Raw genomic sequence first — 13,556 nt, 5'->3', positions numbered from 1 at the left:
AATCTGCTTGGGTTTGCTCTCCAGAGCTTTTGTTCCCTGCAAGCTTTCTGTACAGCTTTGGAGGCGGAGAGTGAAAATAGCGGCCTCCCAATCTCCTCCTCTGAGGAGCCGAGAAGTCAGGTCCTGCTCCTCAGTGAACCCCCAGAGAAAAGCCGTTAGTCACTCCCATCTCCCCTGTCTCTGGCCGCACTCCGTGCTCACCCGTCCTGTGACTGCGCGTTTCTATTTCTGGCACCTGACCCCGGGTGGAGTCTCCAAACCCAGCAGATCCCTGCGGTGTGCTCCCGCACCGCTCCTCCCCGGGGGATGAAGGGGAGTCTCCCCAGATCTGCCGCTTGTTGGGACCCTGCTGGAGGAGCAGTGGCCAGACTGCCGCGGATCACGGTTTATGGCAACTCGGAGCTGAGAGCCCGCGCCTGGGCTCTGTCTCTGCAGCCGGCTTCCCTGTTCCGATGCCTGGGAGCTCTGCTGCACTCAGGCACTCCCGGTCTTTTGTGACCCCGAGGGTCCTGAGACCACACTGTCCCACGAGGGTTCCACCCCTCACTTAGCCACCGGAGTGACGTCCCTCAGCGGAGTAGACTTCTAAAAGTTCCCATTTTGTGCTCCGCGGCTCTATCACTTGCCAGAAGCGGCTGATGGAGGCCCCTTCCCCACCGTCTATCCTCCCGAATATCGCCTCGGATTCACTTTTCTGCACGTCCTACCTTCCAAAAAGTGGTCGTTTTTCTGTTCAGAGAGTTGTTGCTATTCTTTTCTTCGATCTCCTGTTGAGTTTGTAGGTGTTCAGAATGGTTTGATCCCTATCCACCTGAATTCCTGAGAGGAGAGGAAATCCAGGTCTCCTACTCCTCCGCCATCTTGCTCCGCCCCCCTATTCCTAGGGATTTTATTATGTTGGGTGCAACTGTGAATGAGTTTTTTCAAAAAATTTGTCTTTCGGGGCGCCTGGGTGGCTCAGTCTTTAAGCATCTGCCTTCTGCTCTGGTCATGATCCCAGGTTCCTAGCATCGAGCCCCAAATCGGGCTCCCTGCTCCTTGGGAAGCCTGCTTCTCCCTCTCCCACTCCCCCTGCTTGTGTTCCTTCTCTCGCTGTCTCTCTGTCAAATAAATAATTAAAATCTTAAAAAAAAATTTTTCTATTTCATTATTCGTGTATAAGATACAATGGATTTCTATATATTAATTTTGTGTCCTGTGACTTTACTGAATTCATTTATCAGTTCTAGTAGTTTTTTGGTGGAGTCTTTAGGGTTTTCTGTGTATAATATCATCATCTGCAAACAGTAATAGTTTTACTTTTCTTTACCAATGTGGATGTCTTTTATTTCTTTTTCTTGTCTGATTGCTGTGGTTAGGATTTCCAGTATCATGTTGAATAAAAGTGGTTAGAGTGGACATCCTTGTCTTGTTCCTGATCTTAGAAGAAAAGCTTTCAGGTTTTCATCATTGAGTATGATGTTAGTTGTGGGTTTTTCCATATATGGTCTTTATTTTTTTGAGCAGGGGAGGGGCAGAGGGGGAGAGAGAGAGAATCCCAGGCAGGTTCCATACTGAGCACAGAGCCCAATGCAGGGCTTGATCTCAAGACCCTGAGATCATGACCTGCGCCAAAATCAAGAGTCAGATGCTTAACCCACTGAGCAACCCAGGCACCCCCATATGGTCTTTATTGTGTGGAGGTGTGTTTTCTTTAAATCTACTTTGTTGAGTGTTTTTTTTTTATTATTATCAGTAGATGTTATATTTGATATCAAGTGCTTTTTCTGCATCTATGGAAATGATTGCATGGTGTATATCTTCCTTTTTCTTGTTAATGTGATATAGCGTATTGATGTATGAGTATTGAACCATCCTTGAATCCTTGAATCTCTGGAATAACTCCTATTTGATCATGGTGAATGATTTTTTAAATGTATTGTTGGGTTTGGTGTGCTAATATTTTGTTGGGGATATTTGCATCTATCTTCACCAGAGATATTGGCCTGTAGTTTTATTTTTTGGTAGTGGTTTTAATCTGCTTTTGGTATCAGGGTAATGCTGGCCTCTGGGAATAAATTTGGGAGCTTTCCTTCCTCTTCTAGTTTTTTGGAATAGTTTGAGAAGAATAGGTGTTAACTTTTTAAGTATGGGGTTTGGGGGGAGTTCAGAGGGAGAGGGAGAGAGAGAATCTTAAGGAGACTCCACACCCATCACAGAGCCTGACTTGGGCCTTGATCTCACAACCCTGAGATGATGATCTGAGCCAATATCAGGGGTCAGACACTAAACTTACTGAGCCACCCAGGCATCCCTAGTGATTCAGTTTCATTGCTAGCAATCAGTCTATTTTATAACTTTCTATGAATGGTACTGTATGTATTCTTCTGAAGCCTGGTGGCTTTTTGTTTTGTTTTTTGTTTGTTTGTTTTTGGCTCAGCAATATATTTGTGACTGTCCTGCTCTGTTTCTTTGACTCTCACTTGTGTCTGGCACTCCAGTATATGAACATCCACAGTTTATCAGTCCGTTCTGTGGACTCTTTCTTTCCCCCTAATTAAGTTGACCTTTCATTATTTATTTTTGATAGTCTTCTTGAGATGTAATTTATATGCCATAAAATTCACCTGTTTAAAGTGTGTAATTCAGTGACTTGTATACAGATTGTCACCATTACCTAATTTTAGAAAACTTCTATCACTCCCAAAAGAAATGTTGCACTCATTTGCATTCATTTCCTATCACCCTCCCTCCCCACCCCCCGAATTGAAACTCATCTATTTCTGTCTCTATAGATTTATCTATTCTGGATTTTTTCATATAAATGGGATCTTCTGTGGTCTTTTGTCATTGACTTTCACTTAAAATATTTTTGAGGCTCATCCATGATGTATATGATGACTTTTAAGTTCACAATTTTTTGCTGTTGCAAATGATGCTTTGTATGCTTTATGCGTGTTAGGGAACTTTTTTTTTAAAATAACATTTACTAACAGTAAAAATCTGATCTCATATTCTAATCATTCAGTGAAGCTCTGGAAGAAAAAACAAAGGTAATATTTATTACAAAAATACAGTTGAGGGGTGCCTGGGTAGCTAGTCAATTAATTGTCTGCCTTCAGCTCAGGTCATGATCCAGAGTCCTGGGATCGAGCCCCATGTCAGGCTCCCTGCTCAGCGGGCAGTCTGTTTCTCCCTCTCCCTCTGCCCACTTGTGTTCTCTTTCTCAAATAAATAAATGCAGAAGGAGGAGCAGTTAGTTTTCTGAGAGGTGTGTATGAAGAGTTATAAAATGAGTGACTCCATCTCAGTCTAGACTGTGGAAAATTAGTAAGGTTTCAGGAAGTGGGTGTGGTCAGGAATGTAGGAGAAACAGTGTATAGAGGCACTGGGAGATGGAAGAGGGTTTTTTAGGAACTTAGAAGAGATAGGGTTGGCTGGAATGATACTGTGGCAGGACAGAAGGCTAGTAAGTGTTGATCTTTGAGGTGAGTGTTGTTACCTCATGGCATGGTCATGGCAGTGGGGCCAAGAGGAAATGAAGTTGAGAGACCTTTTTCAGGTTGGATTGTTGGATCAGGTTGGATTGTTGGATCAGGTTGGATTGTTGGATCAGGTTGAGGTTGGATTGTTGATTGATAATGGGGGGGGGTTGGGGAAGAAATCTGAGATGACTCCCGTGGTTTCTCACTTGAACAACTGAACGATTTGAGCATTTGATAAATATCCCTCACATAGCTGAGATTAACTTGTGTTGGAAGCTATCCGCTTTCCACAGATAAAATATCTGCATTAGTTTGCTTTAAGGAGTAAAATCATTTCTTATCTTACAACTTAAAGATGACTTTAAGTGTTTTATTTCCAATTCAGAAGTGAAACGGGTTCATACTGAGCCTAGGATGTGTTAATTTTAGATTTGAACAATTAAACTATTATTGTCACTTTCTCATAGCCAAAAGAATGCAATGGTGTAAAAGTTCCTGTTGATGCCAGTAAACCAAATCCAAATGATGTGGAGTTTGATAATCTGTATTTGGATATGAATGGAATCATCCATCCTTGTACTCATCCCGAAGACAAGTACGTAACCCATTTTTGTCACTGTCATGATAGCAGAAGTTACAGGGGAGTATTGTATTTTATTACGTTGTTTGTTTGTCCTTGTAGACCAGCACCAAAAAATGAGGATGAAATGATGGTTGCAATTTTTGAGTACATTGACAGACTTTTCAATATTGTAAGACCAAGACGACTTCTCTACATGGCAATAGATGGAGTGGTAAGTGCTAAAAAAGTTAACTTAGAATCCTGTCTTTGTTTTTGCTGTGTTCTGAGTGTCTAGAGTGAAAGTCAGCTAAATAACGAAAAATGTTGACTGTGGTGAACTTCAGACAGGCAGCCTGATCCTTCAGTCATTCATTCAGACATTTCTTGTACCTGTTTGTGCCAGATACTGTGAGCTACTGGGGATAATGGTGACTGCCCTTTCTTTGAAGGGCTTACCACTAATGGGACAGATAAATGAGCAAGGTAGTTAATTGTGGGCTTTATAGGTACTAGATAACACGTGCAGGGTGTGAGGGAAGAGGAAATCAGTGCTAGTAAGGGAGTTGGGAGATAGGAGGTGACTTTTGTCTCATTTCTTGAAGCATGAAGAGTAACAGGAGATTGGTGGGCAGTGGAGGGGGATCAGTGGAATAGATAGGAAGAGGGAAGACCTTCTGGATTTCTCAAATGGGCCCAGTAGATACACTTCCCATGCCTTTGACCACACTAACACATTTGGGCAATTACAGGTGTTTTAGATTGGAAAGGGAGCAATGTCTTGAGAAGGCCTTATTGCCATGCTTAAGAGTTTGGATTTTCTCCTATGGGCAGTGAGTAGTCCTCACAATGCTTTAAGAGGGCAATAACTTACTGACCTAGGATGATAGGTCAGCTCTCAGCTAGCTTAGCTTATAAATAACCAGCAAACTGTATATCAGCATTCAAGGAAAATTAAGATAAATCGTAACTCTAAAATTTATTTAGCTGTATAGAGATAGATTATCTTTCTTTTAGATTTAGTAATCCCTAATGGCTAATGGAATGATTTTGAAGGTCTAGAAAACTTTGGGTCCAAGAAGATTAACTTTTCCGTGAGGTTCTCTTTATGCAATGAAAAATCTTAGCTACTTGATAACTTGGTACACTTGATCTTAGCCAAAAGGCCGAGAAGCGATACTTGATAACTTGGTAAGTTGCAGTTAAAGTGCAGTGACGAGTAGAGGGAACAGGAATATCTTATTTGGAGCATATTCCAATTCATATTAGTGAAAGTTCTTGAAGAAAATCTGTCACTTTACATTCATTGTGCCCTTACTGCTAGAACAAGTATAAACTGTATGCATACCTGTGTGAGTGTCTGTCTGTCTGTCTGTATGCTCAGGTGTGTAACATGTTTTTGTTGAAATATAAATGTGGATCAAAGAACTTGGTACTTGAAAGAGTTAGGCTAGGTGGTCTTATTTTACAGGAAAGGAAACTATTTACAAGAGAATTTAAAATAACTTATTTTATGTAGACAGGATACTTGAGTCCCTTCCAACTCCAAAACTCAGTTCAGGAGTTTCAGAACCTGAGAGTCCAGTTCATTTCATTCAAGCTTATCCAGTGATTTTAAATTATATTTGGTCAGAGTAATTCAAAAGTATTTTCAGTTAAAACCTTGTTCCCTTTTTACCTGCTTTGCTTTCTTGTAGAGACAGAGTGGTTATTGTGGGAAATACAATATAGAAGTGCCTTGAGGTCCTACAGATTAAGTAGTTTTCTTTTGCTTTTATGGGGCATGGTGAATCTCATTTGGAGACCATCCTTCCTTTTAGGCATGGACATAAGGTCTTCCTGATCCTGGTTCTATACTAGTAACTATTCATTGCATGCTGGCTGGGTCTTTGAGTAAAGTGAGCTGTCCTTCTTGGGTGCCTTGAAGCACCATAGCCCAGTAGAAGTGGCATTGGGTTGTGGGCTCTGCAGTATTAAGTGGCTTCTTAGGGTGTTTGTCCATTTGATATGTCACTCACTTACCTGACTGAGGTCAGCTTTTAAGTTCTTGATCCAAATTTAAGTTCTCAGGATTTACTATCCGTCATGAAAGGATTATTAGATATACTACTTTTCCATTTTAGTGTACTATTTTTATAAGAACTGATTGAAAATAATGTACAGATTTCGTTACACGTATTTTAAATAGTATTATATGTCTATGAAATAATGTTTTTAGGCACCACGTGCTAAAATGAACCAGCAGCGTTCCAGAAGGTTCAGAGCATCAAAAGAAGGAATGGAAGCAGCAGTGGAGAAGCAGCGAGTCAGGGAAGAAATATTGGCAAAAGGTAAAGAATGTGCATCTTGAACTTGGACTTCTTATGAAATGTATATAGAATGGGGGGAGAGGTGTCAACTTTCGCTCATAGTAGGTATAGTTTTAATTTAATTAGGATCTAGAATATCTGAGGAAAATTTATGTTCACTGTCAAAAAGTAGTTAATGGAATCCTTCATTCCCACTAACAAGCTTGTTTCTTTTCCCAACTCTGTAGTAAAAGGGAAACTTAGGAATAAAAGGAGGAAACTCTGGTAGGGAGAGCAGATTGTCAGCCCCTTTCAAGGCAAGCACAGCTCTTAAGCTAATTTGTTGTATCTGTAAAGGAGAAATACATTAAGAGTGCCTCTTATTTTTGTTTTCTATGGGGGCTGTTAGAAAGCTACAGTTCTGTAAACATTTTCCTTAAATCAGTCTGGGTAGCTTGCTTATTACTTCCCCTCAGAACTCAGAGGTCTGTAAGAGGAAGCCCGGGATGATGTGCTCCGTATTTACAGGCTTTCACTGAGTCAGACACACTTCAGTGGAGGTGGATGCAACAGGCACTGAGGCGGTGAAATACCCAAGGGTTCCCTTGATTTGGGGGAGGGGTGGGGTGTGATCATCTTGGCAGTTCCCCAGAGCTTGAAATTCCTGTTGGATACACAGGTAGAAGTTGATGAAGTCTCAGAGGGGAGGAAGGTCAGGGAGTCTCGATACTCCATGGGACCAGTTCTCTGCCAAGACACCTGTCTGTGAGATGGGGTGTGGTTGTAGCAGGGTGATTTGTTTGGTGTTTTGTTACAGAGGCAGTATGGTAGACCAGGAAGGCCACAATTTATTGGCTCAAGATACTGTACTTCGCAGGTAAAAGAGGATACCATAGTGTAGTCAGCTCAGGCCTATAATTAGGATACATTTTCTGTTTTAATTTGCTGGAAGTGTGCAACTATATAGTTACTTTAGCTGCAGCTTGTAATATGCTTAAAACCTGTTTGTACTTATAAAAGATAGTCTTTGATTTTAAAGATGTCTTCTTTCTTGAAGATGTTTTGAAATATATTTGTCATTTAAAAAAAGTTAATCAGGGCGCCTGGGTGGCTCAGTTGGTTAAGCGACTGCCTTCGGCTCAGGTCATGATCCTGGAGTCCCGGGATCGAGTCCCGCATCAGGCTCCCTGCTCGGCGGGGAGTCTGCTTCTCCCTCTGACCCTCCTCCCTCTCATGCTGTCTGTCTCTCATTCTCTCTCTCTCAAATAAATAAATAAAATCTTTAAAAAAATAAAAATAAAAAATAAAAAAAGTTAATCAGTGATATAGAGGACAAATAGGACTTTTATATCGCAGCTGATAATTTTATTTCTTATCATATAAAGTTGTTATAAACTCAGCAGTTTAGGGGCACCTGGGTGGCTCAGTTGGTTGAGCATCTTTCTTTGGCTCAGGTCATGATCTTAGGGTTCTGGGATCAAGCCCTGCGTCAGGCTCCCTGCTCAGTGGGGAGTCTGCTTGGCCCTCTCCCTCTCCCCCCACTCATTTGTGAGCACGCATGCACTCTCTGTCTCTCTCTCAAATAAATAAATAAATAAACAAACAAACAAAAATCTTTAAAAAACAACTCAGCACTTTAATTTTTCCTAAGGTACGTTTATCTCAGGAATTACTATCAAAATGAGAACTCCTAACGTGTGTGTGTGTGTGTGTGTCTATGTCTATGTTCTGCTGCAGAGGGCATTATGAAGAATGTCATCATTTTCATATTTCTATATAACTATAGTATCTTTTGTATATCATATATTGTTTGATGGTCATGTTAAAGCTTATATTAAATTTGAGAGGATGAATCTTATTTTCTTCCCCAAAGGGGAAACATTTGTTGCTCAGATGACAATATTTCCTTTTCTTTTGTATTTGGACTCGTTTTTGTTGTTCTGGCTTAATACTGAAATACTTAATACCTGACTTTTTATGGGGAGAACAAAACATTGCCTCTTTTTCCTTTAGGTGGCTTTCTTCCTCCAGAAGAAATAAAAGAAAGATTTGACAGCAACTGTATTACACCAGTAAGTAGTCTCATACTTTGCCAGCTGTTGCTAACTCTTAAATGGTAGGTTAATTTATTTCTTTCTATCATTTTAGGGAACTGAGTTCATGGACAATCTTGCTAAATGCCTTCGCTATTACATAGCTGATCGTTTAAATAATGACCCTGGGTGGAAAAACTTGACAGTAAGTTTCACATTTTGGTACTTCAGAAAGATAAGGGTGATCATTTTAGGCTGTACTTTGATATGACTGATAACCCCATAAAATGCTAGTTGACTGTCAGAGGAAAGAGAGGCTTCCAGGGTTATTAGAGATGGGGTGCCCTGCATGGTCCAGTTTTAGACTGCTGAATTTTCTCTCAATGCCAATTTTGTCCTCTTATCATCACTATGAAGCTATAAAACGGGACCCATGATTTAAAAAAATACATATATTTTGTATTATATGTAAAATATATATATACATATATATATAGGAAAGCAATTTTTAAATGAAAATTTCTATTATTAGAAATCAAAACAGCAAGATTAAAGTCGTAGGGCTGCCTTTAAAGAATAGCTGTGTTCTTCTACGTGTTTAAGTAATATTTAAATGAACTTATATGTAATTTTAAATTCAAAGCTTGTTGGGGCACCTGGGTGGCTCATTTGGTTAAGCATCTGCCTTCTGCTCAGGTCATGATCTTGGGGTCCTGGGATCGAGCCCCGCATCGGGCTCCCTGCTAGGTGGGGAGTTTGTTTCTCCCCCTCCCCCTGCTCATGCATGCACTCTCTCTCTCTTAAATAAATGAAATCTTTTTAAAAATAAAAAAAAAGAAATTCAAAGCTTGTTTTGCTATAAACTAGATATGGTGAATTATATTTAATGGGTATTTTTTATTGATTACTTCCTGGGCTTTTGTGGTTTGGGGCTGTATCCTTGGGTAGCAGTGAGAATACTAGAAACCTGTGAACTGAACAGTTCTTTTGGCTAAGTTTGACTGAAACATTTCATTTTTTCTATTCCTGTAGTAAGTTAACCAATGAAACAATTTTGGTGTTTATCACACACCTTATGAAAAATTTCTAATTAATAACACTGTCTTAATAGAATTATCCTAATTTATTTTAAGCTATTCGATTTTATTGATTTTTCTGCTAGACAATTGGAGATGAACTGACAGTGTTAAAAACTATTTTTTATAGGTTATTTTATCTGATGCTAGTGCTCCTGGTGAAGGAGAACATAAAATCATGGATTATATTAGAAGACAAAGAGGTAAAACTCCCTTATAAATATTTTATTATATGTTCTATTAAAAAAGCTAAGCCATTATATAGAAAATATTTGGTAGAATGTGATATTCCTCTGGTATAAAATACATTTATATAAATAAAATGTATCTTTCTCCCCTCTTTAGCCCAACCTAACCATGACCCAAACACTCATCATTGCTTATGTGGAGCAGATGGTAAGTTTCTTTGGGATTTGATTCTCTTGGATTAAACCATAGCAAGTTGATGGGTTGGTGTGTAGTAGTGGATTATTCCTGGTTTCCTGGAAATTCTAATAGGCCTTGCTCATTTTATGTTTGAGAAGGAACTGGTATTAAGTTGTTTAATCTGTGATTCATGTTCATTTATGCTTACATTTTAAAAATACTTTTCAACCTTTTGATATTGTATACCTTTAAATGGAAGATTTTCTGTGCCCGTGTGTCTGGAGGACAACTTGTTGCCTAAGAACTAAGAAGTTTTAGGTTTTTTGGCTTTACCACCTCTGTTTATGTGCTAGTTTGGGCTTTTTTTTGTGTTGGTAACTTGTGTTACAGTGGTGTCCTTTATCATTGGTTGGGGTAGGGTCTTCTTAAAGTGCTCACTGTTCATTGTTTTATCATTGTTGATTGATAGCTGATCTCATTATGCTCGGTCTTGCTACACATGAACCCAACTTTACCATCATTAGAGAAGAATTCAAACCAAACAAACCCAAACCATGTGGACTTTGTAATCAGTTTGGACATGAGGTCAAGGACTGTGAAGGTTTGCCAAGAGAAAAGAAGGGAAAGGTAGGAATTTTGAAATGGTAGTTGCCTCATTTAAAATTTTTCTATTTTATTTTTTGTTGTAATAAAATACACTTAAGACATAATATACTGTTTTAACCATTTTTAAGTTTACAGTTTAGTGGCATTAAGTATATTCAGGTTACTTCATTTTTAGAATGGATAAAGAGAAGACTATATTGTATTAGATTTTTACCTACTTGCTCTGTTACCCTCACAGGAATGTGTCTTTCAAAGCCCTTTAAAGTGAACACACATTCAAAAGCATGCATGCACTCAGTCTTTCTCCACTCACTTCTAGTATAGTTTATGTCTACATGAGGCTTAGGTCTCCTAGTTAATAATGCCTCTTACACATGATTTGTTTATAGAAGTATTTGTTTCAACTGATTATTTTTTCTTAAAAAGAATATAAATAAAATATATTAATCTGCTTGATACTTTTAAGTTACTCCTAGTTCCTATATATTTTGGGTTCACTTGATTATATCCAGCCCCCTTTGAATGGGTTTTCATCTGATTTAAGAATATGGTGCCTCTTTAAAAGACATGCTCAGTGGAAAAAAGGTAAAAAATTTACTGTATGTTCATAGAGAAGGGTCTAGAAGTATATACCTTGAAATTTAATATTGACTGGATGTAGGTCAGGGGTTGGCAAACTCCAGCCCTCCAGATTTGACCAATGAGCTAAAAATGGTATTTATATTTTTAAAGAGTTGTAAAAACAAAACATGAAAAAATATGCAACAGAGACCATATATGTCTCCAGAAGACTAAAATGTTTACTATCTAGCTTTTTGCAAAAAACATTTGCTGATCTCTGGTCTAGGTGTGATTGGGATTATGGATAATTTTTTATTTTTAAAATGATTTGGTGAGGTTTTTGGTTTTTTTTGTTAATACTTGTAGTATTAAAATGAATCTTGCTTTAGAGAAAGCCATGATATATTTATTTCGTTGGAAAAAGTTACAGGGTTTAGAGTAGACTTGTTTAATCTTGACTCCCCTTTCCTGCAGCATGATGAACTTGCAGATAGTCTTCCTTGTGCAGAAGGAGAATTTATCTTCCTTCGTCTTAATGTTCTTCGTGAGGTATGTAGCAATAAACACTGGGGTTAGTGCTCTAAAGCAGGGTGGCTTTTGATAGCTTTAATGGTAGCATTCCTTCTTGGTTGTAGTATTTGGAAAGAGAGCTCACCATGGCCAGCCTGCCGTTTACATTTGATGTTGAGAGGAGTATTGATGACTGGGTCTTCATGTGCTTCTTTGTGGGAAATGACTTCCTTCCTCACCTGCCATCATTAGAAATTAGGTACGTGTGTTTGTGTGGATTTTCAAACTAGTGTTTTAGCCTTCTTGCCTTTACAGTGTACAGTGGTCCTAATGCGAAATGTTTGTTTCCTGGTGGCAGGGAAGGTGCAATTGACCGTTTGGTTAACATATACAAAAATGTGGTACACAAAACTGGGGTAAGTTCACTCTTGAATAATTTCAAAACAGAAGTATTTGCTTTTATAAGAAGATCATTTTACATGTATTTTATCACTTACAGGGTTACCTTACAGAAAGTGGTTATGTCAATCTGCAAAGAGTACAGATGATCATGTTAGCAGTTGGTGAAGTTGAGGATAGCATTTTTAAAAAGAGAAAGGATGATGAGGTAAAGTGTTTCTATTGCAGTAGCTAAATTGCTCCTGTCTCTAATAGGCTGTGATGATCCTGTGATTGTACTTTTAACCTCTTTGAGTGCGTTGTTATTATTATAGTGTATCAAACACCATTGTAATCATGAGTGGTCAGTGCTTTGATTATTTTATAAAGGTGGTGATGCTTGCTGTGTGGAACTGTGTATTGCACACTGTGTGAGTTGCATTGTAATTTTTTTCTCTCTTCATAATCTTAAGATAAAAATCCAAACACCTCTCTAATCAGTAGGCTGTGAAATGAGGGTGCCAAGGCTAGATGAATGCTGGGATTGAACTCGTGGCTGCCATGTTTTATAGGAAATATTTATGCCCTGGAAGACAGGTTAAGACTTAGGAACTCTCTACTCTGGTAGTAGAATATAGGGGGTCAGGGTTGGATCACATCAGCCAAAGCAGACAGTTGCAGGTCTGAGTAAGAAATTTATACGTGAAAGAAAGAAAATAACATAGCACTTGGAAATTGATCATGTATGATAGGATGAGTGCTTAGGTGAGAAGTCCAGGTTTCTGGCTTGGGCAGTTGGGAGATTGCTGGTACCATTCACTGAGATAGCAAGCACTTGGGGTAGAGCAGGTTGAGCTGGGGACAAGGTAGAAATTGAGTTTCATTTTGGAGATACTAAGTTTGAGGTGCCATATAGGAGACACGGGAGAGGAGAAAGTCCATGAAGCAATTAGATGGATTTGTGTAAAGCTCAGGGCAGAAGTCTTTTGACGGGAGATTTGAGAACCATTAGTGGATGGGAGTTACCTCAAGCTGTCAGTGTGAACTTGAAGTCCCTGGGAGTCTGTGTGGAGTGAAAGTGCCTCCAATAGAAACGTTGAGAAACATGGACATTTAAAGAGAGAGAGGAGCTAGTTGTAGAGAGATGGGAGGAAATCCCTAAAGAGAGAAGCCATTGGTGCTCTCTGACGTGTCAGGGCAAGATGGACAGGCCCCTAGTCCATGGCCAGGGGTTCAGAGGCTCTGGGGAGTCAATGGGGCATAGTGGCGGTAGTCTGGAGGCAAAGGGGGGGTGGAGGGTGATTGTGGGGGAGTGTCAAGGGAGGTAAGCAGTGGGTAAAATTAACAGATAGTGCTTCTTAGAGAGTGAAGGAAATCCTTTCAGAATCTGATCTTAAAAAATTCATATGCCTATTTTGAGCAAATATTGCTACATTGCTTCATGATTTCCTTACAGATTAAAACATGTCATTGTGTCTGACAGGATTTTATATTTTCTTCAACTTTGTGTACTGTAGCTAGTGGTCTCTTTCTTAGAACTTTCAGTACCATTTTATGTAATAGAGTGAGTGGACTCTAAGCATTCTTTCCAAAACCTTTGGTACTTGGTAATCCACTATGGTGGCAAGAATTTTTCATGTGTAAGGTTCCAATAACAGAACTGACTTTGTCTGGGATATCAGATGTGTACCAGCATAGCCATTTTTTTTTTTTTT

General features: G+C 39.2%; 1 protein-coding gene and 1 pseudogene across 1 annotated transcript; one reads left to right on the top strand and one right to left on the bottom strand.

Annotated features, from left to right (window-relative positions):
• The first annotated feature begins 3,909 nt into the window (after nucleotides 1–3,909).
• Nucleotides 3,910–13,508, top strand: LOC102740022 (5'-3' exoribonuclease 2-like). The gene is made up of 12 exons (XM_081810333.1): nucleotides 3,910–4,059; nucleotides 4,147–4,258; nucleotides 6,242–6,353; nucleotides 8,325–8,383; nucleotides 8,460–8,549; nucleotides 9,551–9,623; nucleotides 9,766–9,816; nucleotides 10,256–10,413; nucleotides 11,428–11,502; nucleotides 11,589–11,722; nucleotides 11,822–11,879; nucleotides 11,963–13,508. Exons 1-12 carry the CDS (start codon nucleotides 4,019–4,021, stop codon nucleotides 12,095–12,097), a joined length of 1,098 nt encoding a protein of 365 aa, XP_081666459.1. The 5' UTR covers nucleotides 3,910–4,018; the 3' UTR covers nucleotides 12,098–13,508.
• LOC115940882 (U2 spliceosomal RNA) lies at nucleotides 5,041–5,201 on the bottom strand (annotated as a pseudogene).
• Nucleotides 13,509–13,556: the final 48 nt, after the last annotated feature.

The sequence above is a fragment of the Leptonychotes weddellii genome, unplaced genomic scaffold (genome assembly GCF_054177405.1).
Source record: "Leptonychotes weddellii isolate Sample4059 unplaced genomic scaffold, ASM5417740v2 HiC_scaffold_2284, whole genome shotgun sequence".
Classification (NCBI taxonomy): domain Eukaryota; kingdom Metazoa; phylum Chordata; class Mammalia; order Carnivora; family Phocidae; genus Leptonychotes; species Leptonychotes weddellii.
The sequence above is the reverse complement of the archived record's forward strand: the minus strand, read 5'-3'. Positions and strand labels throughout refer to the sequence as shown.

Excerpts from the sequence above, each read along its gene's own strand:
- LOC102740022 (XM_081810333.1), top strand. The coding sequence starts at position 4,019 with ATGAATGGAATCATCCATCCTTGTACTCATCCCGAAGACAA. Across the intron at positions 6,354-8,324 it reads GGAAGAAATATTGGCAAAAG|GTGGCTTTCTTCCTCCAGAA; the intron begins GTAAAGAATGTG and ends TTTTTCCTTTAG. Across the intron at positions 11,880-11,962 it reads ATGTGGTACACAAAACTGGG|GGTTACCTTACAGAAAGTGG; the intron begins GTAAGTTCACTC and ends TATCACTTACAG.